This window comes from Oncorhynchus tshawytscha, linkage group LG09 (assembly GCF_018296145.1).
Source record: "Oncorhynchus tshawytscha isolate Ot180627B linkage group LG09, Otsh_v2.0, whole genome shotgun sequence".
Classification (NCBI taxonomy): Eukaryota; Metazoa; Chordata; class Actinopteri; order Salmoniformes; family Salmonidae; genus Oncorhynchus; species Oncorhynchus tshawytscha.
Window position 1 is genome coordinate 77067574 of NC_056437.1, and position 21126 is coordinate 77088699.

A 21126-nucleotide genomic window follows, 5' to 3' on the forward strand; every position below is an offset into this window, starting at 1 on the left:
CGCAGAGCATGATATTATTACCAAGAACAGGAGAAGACAGAAGTTAGAGGTAATTGCTTGAATAGTGTCCCTGAAATAATGTTCAAACTAGAAAGTCTTGGACACAAAGCTACACTTGGCCTCAGAGTAGTACTGTTGAAAAAACACAAATATGGAGAGAAAGCTGCTACTTAACATATTTTTAAATAAATATATTAAAAAATATCAAACAAGCAACTTCTGCACAATAAAGAGGCAAAATGAGACCCCACTCTTTGTATATGTACACAGTAGGCCCATGTTCACACTGGATTTCATGCCAAAAATAGCACATCATAGTCCATAAGAAAGGAAATCTGTACAAATCCCTTTTTAGCTAAATACATCTAACACATTGTTTTGAAACAAAACCATGGGCAGCAGGTAGCCTGGTGGTTAGAGCAAAGACATTTATAACTAACCCAAGATAGTTCATCTGTGTCATTTTCAATGGGAGCAGATGAAGCATAGAGGGGCAGAACAAGCAAGGTGGTTGGCAGAGCCAAGCACGAGCTAACAACATCCCATTGGCGCGTTCTAGCATGTGCTTATGCAACAACTCAATTCACCCTTGCACTCCTTGTAAACAATGTAATTTAAAAAAAAAACTTTGTCAAAGGATCACATCTACAAAACTAGTGCACTCTGTTCGGTCTACAAAACGTAGTGCACTCTGTTCGGTCTACAAAACGTAGTGCACTCTGTTCGGTCTACAAAACGTAGTGCACTCTGTTCGGTCTACAAAACGTAGTGCACTCTGTTGTGCACTCTGTTCGGTCTACAAAACGTAGTGCACTCTGTTCGGTCTACAAAACGTAGTGCACTCTGTTCGGTCTACAAAACGTAGTGCACTCTGTTCGGTCTACAAAACATAGTGCACTCTGTTCGGTCTACAAAACGTAGTGCACTCTGTTCGGTCTACAAAACGTAGTGCACTCTGTTCGGTCTACAAAACGTAGTGCACTCTGTTCGGTCTACAAAACATAGAGCACTCTGTTCGGTCTACAAAACGTAGTGCACTCTGTTCGGTCTACAAAACTTAGTGCACTTTGTTCGGTCTACAAAAAACTTACAAGTAGTGCACTCACAAAACTGTTCTGGTCTACAAAAAAACTTAGTGCACTCTGTTCGGTCTACAAAACGTAGTGCACTCTGTTCGGTCTACAAAACGTAGAGCACTCTGTTCGGTCTACAAAACGTAGTGCACTCTGTTCGGTCTACAAAAAACTTAGTGCACTTTGTTCGGTCTACAAAACTTAGTGCAGTGTCACAAAACTGTGCACTCTGGTCTACAAAACTTAGTGCACTCTGTAGTGCACTCTGTTCGGTCTACAAAACTTAGTGCACTCTGTTCGGTCTACAAAAACGTAGTGCACTCTGTTGTTCGGTCTCGGTCACAAAACTTAGTGCACTCTGTTCGGTCTACAAAACGTAGTGCACTCTGCGGTCTACAAAACTTAGTGCACTCTGTTCGGTCTACAAAACTTAGTGCACTCTGTTTGGTCTACAAAACTTAGTGCACTCTGTTTGGTCTACAAAACTTAGTGCACTCTGTTTGGTCTACAAAACTTAGTGCACTCTGTTTGGTCTACAAAACTTAGTGCACTCTGTTTGGTCTACAAAACTTAGTGCACTCTGTTCGGTCTACAAAACTTAGTGCACTCTGTTCGGTCTACAAAACGTATTGGTGGGGAGTGGAAATTCCAACCAAAGGCTTCAGATTTATACATCTGGTGAAACATCTGGCTCTATCTGTGGTTAGAGCATTGGGACAGTAACCGGAAAGTATCTAGTTCGTATCCCGAGCCGACAAGATGAAAAAAATTGATCGTTGTACCCTTGAGCAAGGCACTTAACCCTAATTGCTCCCTGGGTGTCTCAGGGGAAGTTGAGATATACAAAACACACATTTCCAATTCACAAATACGCATTCAAGTTTTTTTTTTCAATCACTCTGGCACATTGTTTCAGGTATAAGTCGTTTATTTTCAAAACTCTAAGTACAAACCTCTAACCTGATAACACTTGTAATGCCCCCTATCTTATGTTCAGAACCTTTCATTGTGCATTCATTGGAGTTGAACACATCTTTCACCCTCGAGTCACTCATGCAAAATCTGTTTTCCGTGAAATACCATGAGAACATTTAGTTTAGTCATCAATACATCAGGCTCAACATTAAGTCATTTTAACTACAATGTTTAACTAAGTAAGATACTTTCTTTTTGAAGTGCTTTTTGAAGTGCTGAATAAAAATAATAGTAATTGTATTGTTAACAAATCATATCAAAAGTACAGTGAATATTGCATTTTGAAAAGCAGATACTCAGATTGAATACGCTTCCAATTTGAAGGAGTGATTTGGTGCAGTGAACAAGTGACTGTGAATTTGTTTGTTGTACTACTCAGTCAATTGAAAATGTACTTAGAGTTTCGATTTTTGTGCTTAGACTGTTGAAAATGTACCACATACTTGTAAAAATTGCACCAACGTGACTGACAAAAACTGTAATACGTACTTGAGTATGTGTGAAATAGAACAAATTATTATTATTAATATGAACCACTATACCTCATTCACGATACAGGTCATACCACTAAACAAAGACTAATACTGTACAGTACATCGGCTCAAACCTCGATCAAAAATGTCAACAATGTAGCAAAATATGAATTGTGTTTGATACTGACGTATCACACATCTACTGTAAAATAGTGAAATAGAATTCCTAAAGAACACCTGGGTTTACTATACAACATTCATACAGTACAGTATGACCTTGTCAACAGACAACCACTGCAGGAGCCTGACAAAGCAACAGCATGTTGGAGCAATGGTGGAAGAGCTGCTGTTTTTATACATCACGTTCTGTGTCTTTTGGTGATGATGTCACACACCCTGCACACAATGTCTGCTGGAATGCAGGTGAGAAAAAGACACGACGCATGAATAGGACACATATGTTCCATATGGCTAAACAGAAAATGTAATGTGGCTTAGACTTCATGTCGCGATATCTCAACCAAACATGAGCGGATCTTGAAGACTGGTAGTGGAATGTGTTTGGTTACTAACAGAGGCAGACACGTGCAAGCAGGCGCAGTGCGATTCGGACAAGTCCCCTCAGTCTGTGTCCCACTGACTGATCCTTCACACATAATAATCTCCATGGCAACCATAGAGGTTGCCCTAGCAACTGCCTCCTCACAGTCAGTCCTGCAGCATGATGGGAGCGAGGGAGGGAGGCGGCTGCTGCTTGGGTGACAATCTCAGAGAGTAGGCAGGTGTCTCTGACCTTTCTCAAGGTCAATTGTCTCCTCTCCATTCCTCTCCTCTCATCTCATCTGCTCTTCTCTCCTCTCCCTTGTTCTCCTCTCCCCTCCCCTGTGTTCTCCTCTCTTCTTCCCTCCACTCTTCTCTGCTTCTCTCTCCATCTCCTTATTTCTCTTACTCCTCTTCTCTGCTCTACTCTCCTTTCCTCTCCATTTTCTGCTCTCTTACTCACCTATTTCACTACCTTCCCTTCCACTCTCTCAACCTTCCCCCTTTCACTCATACCTTCCTACTTCTATTTTTAATTACTCTCTCATCCCTTATTCCAGTCCAACCATGTATTAGTGACAGTTCGACACGGTTAGAACAGTCAGGTCCCTTTCCCTCCGTCAATAGCCACTACAACAGATAGATAAATAGATAGTCGTGATAATGCACCAGGTAGGTACTGTAGACTAGTTAGCCAGTCAAACCCTGTGATACAGTTATGCTGTAGTCTCCATCTCTTTACTATATTGTGTCATAATCTGCCAACCAACACAACCCCAGTGCCAGGATACACAGACAGACGCCACACCACGCTACCGTGCTTCCTCATGGGGCCCCCTGACTGATGGAACACAAGATGACGGGGTGAAGGTGTGAGAGACGCAAAGGGGCATCATCAACCCTCTGATAACTGACTAACATATGGACACCCAGGGAAATGTGACATGCATTGTAACAGGCAGGCTCTTTCTGCACTTCCTGTTTTTCACATTACAATAGCAGTTTACAGTAATGCTCTTTGATGATATCATGGTGAGTCAGCTCTCACAACCAACCAACCATTCAATTTCACTTTGTTTATCAAAGTACTGTGTATGCATTTTTAAATTTTCTTTTGCTATTGGTAATGGTAAGGCTGTTGTTGGACTCTATCTTGTATCAAAACAAGAGTTGTCATATTGCAGCAGATCGCTAAAAACACCGTATGCAGAGAGATGGGGGGGGAGTGGATACAGCTAGCACATTTGGTTCCTTGGAAGTTGTGGGAGCGTAATATTTTGGTTTCCCATTGGTTCTGGGAACGAAGAATACAAATGATAGGTTATTTGAATAGTAATTTAATAACGTTCTGAGAACATGTTTCAATAACACTTTTAATTACACTGCTAGCTTAGTTTGGGTTCACTGTTTTGAACTGTTTAGAAACTGCATCCAGTTTGCTGAGTAGAGTGTTGGAAGCAATTTTGTAGATGACATCGCCGAAGTCGAGGATCGGTAGGATAGTCAGTTTTACTAGGGTAAGTTTGGCGGCGTGAGTGAAGGAGGCTTTGTTGCGGAATAGAAAGCCAACTCTTGATTTGATTTTCGATTGGAGATGTTTGATATGAGTCTGGAAGGAGAGTTTACAGTCTAGCCAGACACCTAGGTACTTATAGATGTCCACATATTCAAGGTCGGAACCATCCAGGGTGGTGATGCTGGTCAGGCGTGCGGGTGCAGGCAGCGAACGGTTCAAAAGCATGTATTTGGTTTTACTAGCGTTTAAGAGCAGTTGGAGGCCACGGAAGGAGTGTTGTATGGCATTGAAGCTCGTTTGGAGGTTAGATAGCACAGTGTCCAAGGACGGGCCGGAAGTATATAGAATGGTGTCGTCAGTGTAGAGGTGGATCAGGGAATCGCCCGCAGCAAGAGCAACATCATTGATATATACAGAGGAAAGAGTCGGCCCGAGGATTGAACCCTGTGGCACCCCCATAGAGACTGCCAGAGGACCGGACAGCATGCCCTCCGATTTGACACACTGAACTCTGTCTGCAAAGTAATTGGTGAACCAGGCAAGGCAGTCATCTGAAAAACCGAGGCTACGGAGTCTGCCAATAAGAATATGGTGATTGACAGAGTCGAAAGCCTTGGCAAGGTCGATGAAGACGGCTGCACAGTACTGTCTTTTATCGATGGCGGTTATGATATCGTTTAGTACCTTGAGCGTGGCTGAGGTGCACCCGTGACCGGCTCGGAAACCAGATTGCACAGCGGAGAAGGTACAGTGGGATTCAAGATGGTCAGTGACCTGTTTGTTGACTTGGCTTTCGAAGACCTTAGATAGGCAGGGCAGGATGGATATAGGTCTGTAACAGTTTGGGTCCAGGGTGTCTCCCGCTTTGAAGAGGGGGATGACTGCGGCAGCTTTCCAATCCTTGGGGATCTCAGACGATATGAAAGAGAGGTTGAACAGGCTGGTAATAGGGGTTGCGACAATGGCGGCGGATAGTTTCAGAAATAGAGGGTCCAGATTGTCAAGCCCAGCTGATTTTTACGGGTCCAGGTTTTGCAGCTCTTTCAGAACATCTGCTATCTGGATTTGGGTAAAGGAGAACCTGGAGAGGCTTGGGCGAGTAGCTGCAGGGGGGGTGGAGCTGTTGGCCGAGGTTGGAGTAGCCAGGCGGAAGGCATGGCCAGCTGTTGAGAAATGCTTGTTGAAGTTTTCGATAATCATGGATTTATCGGTGGTGACCGTGTTACCTAGCCTCAGTGCAGTAGGCAGCTGGGAGGAGGTGCTCTTGTTCTCCATGGACTTCACAGTGTCCCAGAACTTTTTGGAGTTGGAGCTACAGGATGCAAACTTCTGCCTGAAGAAGCTGGCCTTAGCTTTCCTGACTGACTGCGTGTATTGGTTCCTGACTTCCCTGAACAGTTGCATATCGCGGGGACTAGTCGATGCTATTGCAGTCCGCCACAGGATATTTTTGTGCTGGTCGAGGGCAGTCAGGTCTGGAGTGAACCAAGGGCTATATCTGTTCTTAGTTCTGCATTTTTTGAACGGAGCATGCTTATCTATAATGGTGAGGAAGTTACTTTTAAAGAATGACCAAGCATCCTCAACTGACGGGATGAGGTCAATGTCCTTCCAGGATACCCGGGCCAGGTCGATTAGAAAGGCCTGCTCACAAGTGTTTTAGGGAGCGTTTGACAGTGATGAGGGGTGGTCGTTTGACTGCGGCTCCGTAGCGGATACAGGCAATGAGGCAGTGATCGCTGAGATCCTGGTTGAAGACAGCGGAGGTGTATTTGGAGGGCCATTTGGTCAGGATGACGTCTATGAGGGTGCCCTTGTTTACAGATTTAGGGTTGTACCTGGTGGGATCCTTGATGATTTGTGTGAGATTGAGGGCATCTAGCTTAGATTGTAGGACTGCCAGGGTGTTAAGCATATCCCAGTTTAGGTCACCTAACAGAACAAACTCTGAGGCTAGATGGGGGGCGATCAATTCACAAATGGTGTCCAGGGCACAGCTGGGAGCTGAGGGGGGTCGGTAGCAGGCGGCAACAGTGAGAGACTTATTTCTGGAGAGAGTCATTTTCAAAATTAGTAGTTTGAACTGTTTGGGTATGGACCTGGAAAGTATGACATTACTTTGCAGGCTATCTCTGCAGTAAACTGCAACTCCTCCCCCTTTGGCAGTTCTATCTTGAGCATACAATGACATTCTAGACAAATCTGTGCTTCCAAATTTGTAGCAATAGTTGGGGGAAGGCCCTTTCCTGTTTCAGCATGACAATGCCCCAATGCGCAAAGCGAGGTCCATACAGAAATTGTTTGTCGAGATCGGTGTGGAAGAACTTGACTGGCCTGCACAGAGCCCTGACTTCAACCCAAACAAACACCTTTGAGATTAATTGGAACGCCGACTATGAGCCAGGCCTGCCCGACCTCACTAATGCTCTTGTGGCTGAATGGAAGCAGGTCCTCACAGCAATGTTTCAACATCTAGTGGAAAGCCTTCCCAGGCTGTTATAGCAGCAAAGAGGGGACCAACTCCATATTAATGCCAATTATTTTGGAATGAGATGTTCGACGAGGAAGTGTCCACATACTCTTGGTCATGTAGTGTATGTTCTCTATCCATTGAATAAGTTCACTGCGCCACCAGGATGGTTTATTTCAGTCGATTCAAATAGACCCCATTTCAAAGGAAACAAGCACTCATTAGGATCTGGTGTGGCCAATTACTGGGCGTGGCCAACACACCTGAACACACTTAACAAGAGAGAGGATAGAGACATTTTTGTTGATGCTTTGAACAGAATGTATGTATTTTTAAATAACATTTGCAGAACATTCTTTGAACATTACTAATGTTTTCTTGCATTTTTTATGGAAAGTGTTCTTAATGTTCTGAGAACATGATTTTAACTTGAACCACGAGGAAACCTGTAGAAAACGTTATGCTGAAGTACTGTAATTCCCACAGAAGAACGGAAGAACGTTGTTTCTTGAATCTATGGGGGCGAAAAACTGAGCATTTGCTATCTAACTGAGAGTCTCCTCATTGAAAACATCCGAAGTTCTTCAAAAGGTAAATTATTTATTTGAATACTTTTCTGGTTTTTGTGAAAATGTTGCCTGCTGATGCTAACGCTAAATGCTACGCTAGCTGCGCTAGCTGTTACACAAATGCTTGTTTTGCTATGGTTGAGAAGCATATTTTGAAAATCTGAGATGACAGTGTTGTTAACAAAAGGCTAAGCTTGAGAGCTAGCATATTAATTTCATCTCATTTGCGATTTTCATGAATAGTTAACGTTGCGTTATGGTAATGAGCTTGAGGCTGTATTCACGATCCCGGATCCGGGATGGCTAGTATCAAGAGGAGAATATGATTTTAAATTGAACCATGAGGAAACCTGTAGAAAACGTTATGCTGAAGTACTCTAATTCCCACAGAAGAACGTTGTTTCTTAACATTCTCAAACCGTTCTGAGAATATGATTTTAAATAGAACCATGAGTAAACCTGTAGGAAACTTGATGCTGAAGTACATAAATTCCCATGTTGTTTCTTAACGTTCTCTGAACTATTTGAGAATATTCCCCATGTTAAACCAGTTGGAGAACGTTCCTACAACATTACCAACATTTTTATTAAATCTAACCATGTTTGAACTTTTAGGTCATTTTTGTGCTGAGAATGTTCTAAAGCCAAGCAACTGTTCTGCAACATTCCCACAAAGTTGTGAGAGAGCATCCTGGCGGGCTGTAACACCGCCTGGTACGGCAACTGCTCCGCCCACAACCGTAAGGCTCTCCAGAGGGTAGTGAGGTCTGCACAACGCATCACCGGGGGCAAACTACCTGCCCTCCAGGACACCTACACCACCCGATGTCACAGGAAGGCCATAAAGATCATCAAGGACAACAACCACCCGAGCCACTGCCTGTTCACCCCGCTATCATCCAGAAGGCGAGGTCAGTACAGGTGCATCAAAGCTGGGACCGAGAGACTGAAAAACAGCTTCTATCTCAAGGCCATCAGACTGTTAAACAGCCACCACTAACATTGAGTGGCTGCTGCCAACACACTGACACTGACACTGACTCAACTCCAGCCACTTTAATAATGGGAATTGATGGGAAATTATGTAAAATATATCACTAGCTACTTTAAACAATGCTACCTAATATGTTTACATACCCTACATTATTCATCTCATATGTATACGTATATACTGTACTCTATATCATCTACTGCATCTTTATATAATACATGTATCACTAGCCACTTTAACTATGCCACTTTGTTTACATACTCATCTCATATGTATATACTGTACTCGATACCATCTACTGTATCTTGCCTATGCCGCTCTGTACCATCACTCATTCATATATCTTTATGTACATATTCTTTATCCCCTTACACTTGTGTCTATAAGGTAGTAGTTTTGGAATTGTTAGCTAGATTACTTGTTGGTTATTACTGCATTGTCAGAACTAGAAGCACAAGCATTTCGCTACACTCGCATTAACATCTGCTAACCATGTGTATGTGACAAATAAAATTTTATTTGATTTTTATGATTTGAGTTGAGATTGTGTGCAAAACAACCATAAGACAACCACGCTCTCACCAAGCTCTAAGAAACATACGGTTCTGAGAACGTCATGTGCTAGCTGGGTAAGATGTTGTTGTATGTATCTCAGTAAAGCACAGACAAGACAATGGTTCAAGAGGGCACAGTCACTGCCATGGACGAGAGCTCGGTCAAAATAACAGGGTCAGTAGATGGTTTGATAGAGACATCTGCCATCAACTACACACTGCAACATTAACAATATGTCAGTAAGTCCTATCATGTCTCAGCCTCTCAAAGAAAAATACAAAACTATTCTAACATTGACTAAGATCACAGGAAAACAATGAGATAAACACACACAGCATTTAGCTAAGATATCCTTCACTGACACTAACACTGAACCTGTGTGTGTGTGTGTGTGTGTGTGTGTCACATGCTCAGTCCATTTATGTGGTGACAGGTTTTCAGCTAAGATATCCTTCACTGACACTAACACTGAACCTGTGTGTGTGTGTGTGTGTGTGTGTGTGTGGAGGATGGAGATGGAGATGGACATCTTGTGATAAAGTAGGCTACCTGCAGCATTTCATACCTTGCCTCACAACCACTTCCAAATGATTCCCTTATGCAGCTTTTATTGTATCTGCATTGATATATGAGTATTCCTGTTGAGCTGTTCTGGATACATCTGTATGTTTATTAAACTGCTAACAACAGGACAATAAAGATTCTCTTAATAGGAATTTATGTACGATTTTAAGGGAATATCGTCTGTGGTGTAAATGGAGGAAATTAGTCCTTAAGGTGAACAGTTTTGAGTTTCTATCTTCAGGTTGAAGTGTACTGCAGCTGAGGTTTAGTGCGCCCAGCACCACAGGCAGCATGACGACACATTACAGGGGGAGTTCAGGGTTAATAAACTGAAAACTCAATGCCTTTTTCCCTTCAGTGCCCACATGCATAAATAATGCATAGAATATGAAAACAGAGTTGATGAGGGACAATATAAACACACAGTCACTCAACATACACCCTGTTATGCCTGTCATCTACAAGGACATAGGCTGCTTTAAGACATCTTTAGGTTATCTCCTCTCGAAGCCCAACTGGTCCCTGCAATCCACACAACTAAAACGCACACAACTGACATGGTTCTCTTTTCAACATGAAACTTCAATGGCTTAACAAAATCGCACCTACTAAGTAGAATTGACAGATAACAGCCTATATAATGCACAGAACAGCAAGGGTGGAAAAATAGTTAATCAAAACAGATATCCAAGATGGCCGCCTGTCTGTCTGGCCCAGTTCCCTTCCCCTCCTAGTCCTTCTAGCCCTACCTGGTCCCACCATCCAATGAGCCATGGTCTCGAGCAGGTCTCACAGAACAGGTCTACCAGAGGTGTCCTGAGCTCTGCTGCCGTCCCAGACCCTTCCAGAACCCCTCCGGCAGTCGCACCTAGGTCCAGCTCCAGGTCTGGCCCTCCTCCCCTCCCCTGCAGCTGGCTGTAGCTGGTGGAAGAGCGGGGCAGCCGGTAGCCGCCTGGCACGGGCGAGGGGCAAGGGGACGGCGAGGCGGGATCAATGGCCTCTACCACACCCATGCTTAGGGTGACGGGGGGCGAGGGGCGCTTGCCCAGACAGGAGGACCGGTAGTGGAGCGGGCTGGGGGTGGGGGCGCTGCAGGTGTCCCAGCAGCATGAGGAGGGATTCGTCGTCAGCGTGTGGGCAGCGTGTAGGCCGCAGCCGGCCAGGCCGGGACACTCCAGAGCGACAGCTTCCCCCCGCCAAGGGGGGAGGAGGGGGAGAGGGACAGGGTCCACTGGTGCTCACAGTCCGTCCCTACATGCAGTTCTTCTGGAAGCAGGCCACCCACCCAGTGCGTCCAGATATGGGCCCCAGTGTGAGGACGGTCCACAGATGAGGGTGCCCCGCAAACGGCAGGCCAGGAGCCCCCTGGATCTCCAAGCTCCAGAGACTACATCTCATCCCAGCTGGTGAGCAGAACTGACCCAAATCAAACAGCAGAGTGGGGAGAGGGGGAGGATAGGATGGGAGAAGATGGAGAGTGAGAGGGGGACTGTCTGAAGGGCAAACAGAGGCAATGGAGGAGGAGAGGGAAGAGAGAAAAGCCAAGATGTTGGAGAAGGTCAGAGAGACAGACAGATGGAGATAAAAGAGGACAGAGGAGCTTAGAAGGATGGAGGGATGGAAAGACGGTGACGACAGGGTGGGAAAGATGACCGTAGTATTGAGCGATGGGACAGAGGAAGAGGACAGAGAGTGACAGAGAGGGAGCGGGAGACGAACGGCAATGGAGAGAAGAGAAGGAAGGAGAGACAGAGAGAGAGAAATAGGGAGCCAGGCCTGTGATGTAGCTAGCAGACGGTCGGTCAGGCTACAGAATCACATCGGAGCGCTCGGTGTGGGGAAAAACAGGCTCTCTCCTCGTCTCCCTGCGTTGCGTCGACTCTGCAAAGTGCCCCTCCCCCACAGCGCACCGGATCCAGTGGCCGGGCCCAGTCGTCCTCCTGCTGCATCTGCCCCGTATGTGCCTCAGCGATGATCCCAACACACACACAGTCTACAGTCCTTCTCCCAGTAGCTTCCCCCGCAGTATCCCAGTCACTCCATCGTGTCTCCCTGGGCTGGTTAAATTATGTCTCAGGTTGAAACTAATCCAAGAGCTTCAGGCTCCCCTTATTTTCCCTTCCTCTTCCCTTCCTCTCTGCCGTAGCAAAGCCCTGCTGCCTCCTGTAGCGCCGTCTCCCTGGATGCTGTAGACAGCCCTTGCAAGCTAATCAGACAGACAGCGTGCACTTGTGTGTGTGTGTTCGTGTGTGTGTGTGTGTGTGCAGCCTGAATGTGCATGTGCTGCAGACAGCATGTACGCCTGTCGGAAAAGTGTGTCTGTGAGAGAGAGAGAGAGCGTGTAAGAGCGAGAGTACGAGGGAGGGTGTTCATATATGTGTGTTCATGTTGGTGTGGTTTTGTGTGTATGTGTCTTTATGTCACCTGTCTGCTCTTAAAGGCCACAGCATTCTCTCTGCTTCTCTGTCAGCCAGGAGCACACACACACACACACACAAACTGCTGTCTTCTGCATTCTGAAACAGTTGCAACATGCTACATTCCCCTCAGGGTGACAAAAAAAAACAAGAATACCACACTGTCTCTTTTAGACAACACTGTTGAAGGAACCTTGCCTCTTTTTCATTGGTCGCTGCCCAGACCACAAGCCTTGTGGTCAGAGTGGTGAGCCAATGAGTAAAAGGGAAGGGCAGACCCTGTTGTTCGATAGCAACCAAGGTTACAGCAGAGACATCAGCATCAGGACCCATTCCCCCTCCTCCCTCTTCCCCTGTGCTCTGTGGCCTCCCTTCCCACCCACAGACCCTCACCCTCCCCTTCTCTCTCTCTCTCTCTCTCTCTGTCTCTCTGTCTCTCTCTCCATCCTACATTTTAAGCGGAACATCTCGCTGCAGCTCATGCATTCATGTGCACAAATACACATCTGCTACAAACACAGACTGTAAACAGCAGTATACAGTATACACACATATCACCCATACCTTTGTAAATATAGAGCATCTGACAAATCTTTTAGACATTCTGTGTACATGCACACATACATTCCCTTCGGCCTCAAAAGGACAATACACAAATCCCAAGCATCACTGGGACTAACAGCTCCTGCAAGCCACAAGACTGTGATAGCCCACTGAGCTAAAAGCTAGAAATTATCCTGGGGAGCTAACCCAAGTCGTCATATGTCAGACAAGGTTACTCATCACGAGAGTGTGGCTGACCGAACCACCTCTGTTACATTAGCTTGGCCAGTCCACAGTCCACAGTCCACAGTCAACAGCCATACAGTTTAGTTCCGCCAAACGCAAACAAGCCTCTCAGACATGAATGAAACATACAGTAAGGGAGACAAGGAAACACAAATACGTTGAGGTTGTGGTAGAGGGTATAGGAGAGGGGCATGGACAGATGAAGAGGTGTAGTGTAGGGTTGTGGTGTGTGTAGGGTAGTGGCAGTGGTAGTGGTGGTGTAGGGTAGGGTAGTTGTAGTGGTAGTGGTAGAGGTAGAGGTGATGTAAGGTAGTGATAGTGGTGGTGTGGGTAGACATAGTGGTGGTGTAGGGTAGTGGCCGTGGTGGTGGTAGTGTTGGGTAGTGGTCGTGGTGGTGTAGGGTAGTGGTAGTGGTGGTGGTAGTGTTGGGTAGTGGTCGTGGTGGTGTAGGGTAGTGGTGGTGGTGGGTAGACATAGTGGTGGTGGTAGTGTAGGGTAGTGGTAGTGGTTGTGGTAGTGTGGTAGTGGGGTAGTGGTAGTGGTGGTGGTGGTGGTAGTGGTGGTGGTAGTGTAGGGTAGTGGTAGTGGTGGTGGTAGTGGTAGATGTAGTGGTAGTGGAGTGGTAGTGGTAGTGGAGGGTGGTGGTAGTGGAGGGTAGTGGTAGTGGTGGTGGTAGTGGTAGATGTAGTGGTAGTGGAGGGTAGTGGTAGTGGTGGTGGTAGTGGTAGATGTAGTGGTAGTGGAGGGTAGTGGTTTTATTGATTTATTTATCTGTTATGTTACCAGGTAAGTTGACTGAGAACACGTTCTCATTTGCAGCAACGACCTGGGGAATAGTTACAGGGGAGAGGAGGGGGATGAATGAGCCAATTGGTAGTGTAGGGTAGTGGTAGTGGTGGTGTAGGTTAGTGGTAGTGGTAGTGTAGGGTCAGGGTGGTGGTAGTGTAGGGTAGTTGTAGTGGTAGAGGTGGTGTAGGGTAGTGGTAGTGATGGTGCAGAGTAGTGATAGTGGCAGTGGTAGTCTAGGGTAGGGTATGATGGTGGTGGTTTAGGGTAGTGGTAGTGGTGGTGTAGGTAGTGTAGTGCTAGTGGTGGTGGTGTAGGGTTGTAATGGTGGTAGTGGTGGGGTAGTGGTAGTGGTAGTGTGGGGTAGTGGGGGTGGTAGTGGTAGGAGAGTGGTAGTGTAGGGTAGTGGTAGTGGTGGTGGAGTATAGTGGTGGTGTAGGGTAGTGGTAGTGGTGGTGATGTAGGGTAGTGGTTGTGGTGGTATAGGGTATTGGGAGTGGTGGTGTAGGTAGGGTAGTGGTGGTGGTGGTGGTGTAGGGTAGTGGTAGGGCAGTGGCAGTGTGGGGTAGTGTAGGGTAGTGGGGGTGGCAGTGGTAGGAGACTGGTAGTGTAGGGTAGTGGTAGTGGTGGTGTAGTGTATAGGTGGTGTAAGGTATTGGTGGTGTAGGGTAGTGGTAGTGTAGGGTAGTGGTAGTGGTGGTGTAGTGTATAGGTGGTGTAAGGTATTGGTGGTGTAGGGTAGTGGTAGTGTATGGTAGTGATGGTGGTGGTGTAGGGTAGTAGTAGGGCAGTGGCAGTGTGGGGTAGTGGGGGTGGCAGTGGCAGGAGACTGGTAGTGTAGGGTAGTAGTAGTGGTAATGGTGGTGTAGTGTAGAGGTGGTGTAGGGTTTTGGTGGTGTAGGGTAGTGGTGGTAGAAGTGTATGGTAGTGGTAGTGGTGGTGTAGGGTAGCGGTAGTGTGGGTAGACATAGTGGTGGTGTAGGGTAGTGGTAGTGTAGGGTAGTGGTGGTGGTAGTGTATGGTAGTGGTAGTGTATGGTAGTGGCAGTGGTGTAGTGTAGGGTAATGGTCGTGGTGGTGGTAGTGTCGGGCAGTGGTCGTGGTAGTGGGTGTGCAGGCTAGGGTAGTGGTAGTGGTGGTGGTAGTGTAGGGTAGTGGTAGTGGTCGTGGTGGTGTAGGGTTAGTGGTAGTGGTGATGTAGGGTAGTGGTAGTGTAGGGTAGTGGTCGTGGTGGTGTAGGGTAGTGGTCGTGGTGGTGGTGGCAGTGTCGGGCAGTGGTCGTGGTAGTGTTAGTGTAGGGTAGGGTAGTGGTAGTGGGGGTGTAGAGTAGTGGTAGGGGTAGTTACGGGTAGTTGTATTGGTAGTGTCGGGTAGTGGTGGTGGTAGATATGGGTAGTGGTATTGGTAGTGTAGGGTAGTGGTGGTGGTAGTGTAGGGTAGTGGTGGTGTAGGGTAGTGCTAGTGTTGGTGGTAGTGGTGGTGTAGGATAGTGGTAGTGTTGGTGTAGGGTAGTGGTAGTGGTGGTGTAGGGTAGTGCTAGTGTTGGTGGTAGTGGTGGTGTAGGATAGTGGTAGTGTTGGTGTAGGGTAGTGGTAGTGGTGGTGTAGGGTAGTGGTAGTGATGGTGGTAGTGGTAGGGGTGGTGTAGGGTAGTGTAGGGTAGTGGTTGTGGTAGTGGTAGTGTTGGTGTAGGTTGGTGGTAGTGGTGGTGTAGGGTAGTGGTCGTGGTAGTGTTGGTGTAGGTTGGTGGTAGTGGTGGTGTAGGGCAGTGGTCGTGGTGGTGTAGGGCAGTGGTCGTGGTGGTGTAGGGTAGTGGTAGTGGTGGTGCAGGCTAGATGTGGTGGTAGTGGTCGTGGTCGTGAAGGTGTAGGGTAGTGGTGGATGTAGTGGTAGTGGAGGGCAGTGGTAGTGCTGGTGTAGGGTAGTGGTAGTGTAGGGTGGTGGTAGTGTAGGATAGTGGTAGTGGTGGTGGTAGTGTAGGATATTGGTAGTGGTGGTGTAGGGTAGTGGTGGTAGTGATTGTGTAGGGTAAGGGTAGCGGTTGTGTAGGGTACAGGTAGTGGTAGTGGTAGTTGTGGTGCTGGCTAGTGGTAGTGATGGTGTAGGGTTATGGTAGTGGTAGAAGTGGTAGTGATGGTGTAGGGTTATGGTAGTGGTAGTTGTGGTGCTGGCTAGTGGTAGTGATGGTGTAGGGTTATGGTAGTGGTAGTTGTGGTGCTGGCTAGTGGTAGTGATGGTGTAGGGTTATGGTAGTGGTAGAAGTGGTAGTACCTTGTTGGAGGCCATGTCACCGACACTGCGGTGGGTCTGGATGGTCTCCAGCTGGTCCAGACACCAGTCTAACTCAGCCAGAGTCTCCCTTGCCATCTGCTGGTACGTCTCATCTACACACATACACAGGAGGGTGGCATTAATGTGCTGTATGTATTATTATAACCGGTATTATCTCAGCATTGATATACTATAGTGTATCATAATATAATGGTCGGTGTAACGGTCATATTCTCTACATCTGTTCTCTTGAACTGTATCAGCCAAATTGCTACATTTATAATTTCTTAGAATTGTTCAGTTGAGACTCCAGATTGACACTTATTTATTCAAATCATCTGCAGAATTAAATGCAGCCTATCAGTATCGATTATTGAGAAAGCCACAGGCCATGGTGCTGCAAATTCTCCTATTAATATCTGTGCATTTTTATGAGCTTTTGAAAGCTTGAGTGCACACTACCAAAACACTGTGAGTTGTGTGGGAGAGTGTTCCCAATCAGTAGCGACTAAAGTTCATTTTAGCACACCTACCAGAGAGTGTTGCCTGGGGAACAGTGGGTTGGCTTGTCACTGGTGACCTCCTGTGGAAAAATAGATAATTACATCATCAGAGGAAATGATAAAGAGTGCTCTCTAGTGGACTCTAAGAACATTACAGTTGTATTGGGCATAAATTGTGTAGCGTAACAACATATCACTGGAAATAGATAAGAAAAAATATTTAACCTCATCTGTATTATAGACAATAAAATTAGTGAGGAATCATAAACTATTTGCATAAATCTGCATCGCAGTCTTTTGAAATATTGTTGTAGCCAACAATATTAAAAACAATGACTCCTTTAAGCGAGGCTCTCTCAGCTCTCTCTTTCTCTACATGGAGGTTCAACTTGCAGTCTAGTGAGGGAGGATTCTGTTTGGAGCTGAGAGCATCATGCTCACTAATTATGGCTCTAGATAATTCCACAGTGCATTGTTACTGCTCATATTGACGTACTGCTAAAAAGCCTGCCAACTCATGCTCTGCCTGTTTCTTGCATTACAAATGAGGATATATTTAGCATTATTGACCACTTCTATCCTTGTGAATACCCAGTCAGTCAGGTAGTCAGGCAGTCAGTATGTCTGTCAGTCTGTCAGTCAGTCTGTCTGTCAGTCTGTCAGTCAGTCTGTCAGGTAGTCTTTCAGGTAGTCAGTCAGTCAGTCAGGGACTTCCACTGGGGACATGATGATCTCAGCAGAATACGATAAAGACACAACGTGATGAGAGTATTGCCACATTATAGCTTACTGATATGACACAGTTCTGACAAAATAGAAGGAAGAAATGTGATATTTACAGAAACTACATATGAAGAGTTTAATTCAAAAACACAAAATATCCATTTTCAGAAATGTTGGTAAAATAACTGGTTATTGTTTAACAAAATTATGAAACAGATTGGTGTTTTTTCACTATCTAATCATGGCATTTGGTTGTTCAATGACAGACATGTATTTGTTTAAATCTATCACTTGATCGTTTCATTTCAGAGACAAATAATGATGTATTTTCTTTGCAAAATGCTATATATCCGCCTCATTCTCAGAGAAATAAGGAGTACTGTTCGGTTTTACACAGTCAAATGTAACAAATAACTACATTTTTAAATAAATAAATGTACTTATGATACATTTCTGACATCAATATAATAAAAAAATAACTATTCTAATAATTCAATACAGTAATATGATATCTGTATAAAAAAACAAAACACGTTTGAGTCATTTGGCAGGTGCTCTTATCCAGAGCGACTTATATAGTAAGGCATTCATCTTAAGATACAGCAGCTACGTGATACAACCACATATCAGAGTCAAATATACAGGACACAAACATTCCATTCCAGCTAAACAATGGATATATAGCATTTTGCAAAAGAAACGCATTTTTATACACATCTAAAAATCTGTTAAGAAAACATCTTGAGAACAGTAATATTTAACACACATGAAGGTACCCATAATGAATCATTCCTGATGAAAAAAAAACAAATGTGAAAAATTGGTTGGTATAGTGTTTTGGAAACTCTTTATAATCCAATGAGAATAAGGACTGCACAGTCACAATATAGACACAGTGAAGATGTCTTTCATGCTGCGATAGAGAAGAGAGATGTGACCACATTAAGAGGGGTTGAAAGGGTGACGTGGCTGACGAGATGCTACTGACTTGTTAGTGGGTGTCGTGACATTGGCGAGGATGGTGAAGTTGCTTCTTACAGTTCGTAGACTGGCCAACACCTGGGGGATGGACGGACGGTGGGTGGTGGGGGCGGCGGGGAGAGGGGCAGAGAGCAGAGCGAGACAAATTCACTACATACTCATTTCAGCACCTTTCTGGTTCTTTACTGCATGTTCTATCTTTAGGTAGGCAGGGGGAAGTGTACACTACTTCATCAACAAACTGCAGAGCTGGTGCTTACCTGAGCAAAAGGGGTGACTATGAGATCTTCTGCATGCCTGTAGAAAGAGAGATAGAAAATGAACAAAGGAAGGAGATGACAGTAAAGTCAGCAGGATAGATGGAGCGTTATCGCTGAAGTGTAACCTCTATGACAGTTCACATTAACAGACACCGGATATATATGTGAACCAATGGTCTCCATAGCCCTATCTGAATCTAAACCAAATATTTTGGGTTCTGACCAAAAAAGCATCTTTCTGAAATGGAAGCAGGTCAAGACAAATGATACCGCTGTGAAGCGAAAAATATTTTAGTATGAACATTAGCATAATACTGCCATAATCATAATAATCATAAATGCCAAGTCAGTTGACTGTGATTGTATAGTGAGTAATGTATGGTGTTGCAGAAATCTGGAATGTCAGTGAGGCTACTTTCACTCAGAGGGGTTTTAACCATGTGGATTAGCCAAGGTGGTTTTGATGGCATGTGATGAACACAGGAAGTGGAGATTGTAAGGGGGTACATACTCACCAAACCAGGGTTCAAATAGCACAATACTTTAGCTGGACTTGATTGAGTTTGCCTGGCGCAATGGAACCAATGGAATAGTCTTATAAGTTGAAACCCCCGCCCAGGTTTGATACTCACCCCTCACTGTTGATGGAGGAGTTACGTGACATGGTCTTGGGGGACATGTCATAGTCAGAGTCTGATCGGTACAGGAAGGACTCCCTGCGCTCCCCGCGACTCCTGCACCCCTCTGTGGTAAAGGAGGGGTGCAGCCCCAGCACAGGACTCGCCTGCGAATCCATGGGGCTGCGGCCGGGCGAAGGACCATTCTCTGAGTCAAAACTGAAAGACAAAGTGAGAGAGACAAGAAAGTTGCCTGGATCAATGATTCATTAAAGGCATTTCCCTGTGTTTTATATATATTTACACACTAACAGGTCGGAATAAATCTGTGAATTTACCATTTTAGTGTAAAAGCTGTTTTAAAAGACAGCCTGAAATTGCCTGTATGAGGAGTCTGGATTTCCTGCTCATTCTCTCCTGATTCCGTGAAACCTCCAACAGCGATTTTGGAAAAACCAGTGAATTTATTGAATGTTCCTGGAATTTTGCAACCATAGGTGGGAAGAAGTTTTGGCCTGCCTGGTGACATCGCCAGACGGTAACTTAGGTAACAGACCAATAAGAAAGAGAGTTCCAAACCTCTCTGCCAATAACACCTGGTATTGCCCTTCCCACTCAGACCACAGACAGACAGTCCTAGCAAAATTCTTGCCTGAGAAATTGCTCTTTGCTAAGTAGCTATTTTTGTATGTTTTTGACCATTTTAATTTAAAATAATCTCACTAAGGTACTTATTGTTACCCAGAAATGAATTGATATTGAGATATTTAAAACAATATATATGGGGGATTGGAAATTATGCAGACAATTACTTTGATGGAAGCTACAATTTATCTGCGATATGAAAGCTGATCCACCATTAAATTAAATAAATTACTTTTTGAAGGAGAGACAGACATGTATAAACAAGAGTTCAGCCCAGGACAGCTGATCTACATATATACACAAGAGCACCATAGCAATCTAGCGATACAGACAACCACATGACTCCAAACACAAGATTAGGAATAATCTCAAAGAGATCCAGTCAAACAGAAGCTTAGTGAGAGTTTAGCCAAACTGTACACAGAAACATACTTCTTAGGTTTAGAGGGTGGGTTCTCTTTTTTGAACCATGAATGCTTCTACAGCTTCATCAAAAATGAAAAGCACATCATGGAGGGAGATATTGTGAAGCCACACACACGCACACGCACGCACGCACACACACACACATACACACATACACACACACACATATACATACACACATACATACACACACACACACACGCACGCACACACGCACACACGCACACACATACACACGCACGCACACACACACATACACACACATACACACACACATACACACACACACACACACACACACACACACACACACACACACACACACACACACACACACACACACACACACACACACACACACACACACACACACACACACACACACACACACACACACACGGCCTATTAGCTGTGCATGGCTACTTGAACACCATGAATACCTGAGAGGAAGGTGAGAGTGAGATGACCGTCTGCGCTCTATACTGCGGTTGAGCTTCATACGGCGGAAAAAATCATTCCTGTGTCCCCGAGTGGGGTCGTAGGGAGAGGTGGGGGTCAGGCTGGGCGTGGTAAACCCCTCGGGGGTCTCCCACAGATTCATCTGTCATGTCAGCTTCCTCTGACTCATCTCTGGAAGCTCTGGGCACGACCAAGAGGACTGACGGAAGAAACCACCATCCCTCTCTCCCCTCCCTCCCTCCCTCCCTCCCTCCCTCCCTCCCGCCAGAAAAAAACTCTGTCTATCAAACGTTGTCTGCCACTGCCAACACTTCAACCTCTCAATCGGTCTGTCAGTCACTCTCCCTCCTACGCCACCCCCCCCGCGCTGCCTTGTTCCACGGTTCAGTAGCACAGCTCACGTCCCAGACAAAGAGAGTTCTCCTGCACACACCAGCACAAAATCCTGCCAGTCAGAAAGCCCTTGATAACAGACCCTAATCCTATAGTTTTATTCCTGGTCCCAGTCCTCAGAGTCCACGTTC

The 21126-nt window shown here is 45.5% G+C and overlaps 1 protein-coding gene across 1 annotated transcript; it reads right to left on the bottom strand.

Moving 5' to 3' along the window:
* Positions 1–15961: 15961 nt before the first annotated feature.
* On the bottom strand, positions 15962–20818 carry LOC112259198 (cAMP-specific 3',5'-cyclic phosphodiesterase 4A-like). The gene is made up of 6 exons (XM_042327879.1): positions 20584–20818; positions 19088–19291; positions 18456–18492; positions 18203–18273; positions 16522–16571; positions 15962–16101 (listed from the first exon to the last, which is right to left on the bottom strand). Exons 1-6 carry the CDS (start codon positions 20742–20744, stop codon positions 15962–15964), a joined length of 663 nt encoding a protein of 220 aa, XP_042183813.1. The 5' UTR covers positions 20745–20818.
* Between the last annotated feature and the right edge of the window lie 308 nt (positions 20819–21126).

What these genes read in the sequence shown, in the direction of transcription:
- LOC112259198 (XM_042327879.1), bottom strand. Translation starts at nt 20,744, where the DNA reads ATGAATCTGTGGGAGACCCCCGAGGGGTTTACCACGCCCAGCCTGACC. An exon ending in GTCACGACACCCACTAACAA is followed by an intron (nt 16,572 to 18,202) that starts GTCAGTAGCATC and finishes ATTTTTCCACAG; the next exon opens with GAGGTCACCAGTGACAAGCC. An exon ending in TCCCCAGGCAACACTCTCTG is followed by an intron (nt 16,102 to 16,521) that starts GTAGGTGTGCTA and finishes GTATGTGTGTAG; the next exon opens with ATGAGACGTACCAGCAGATG.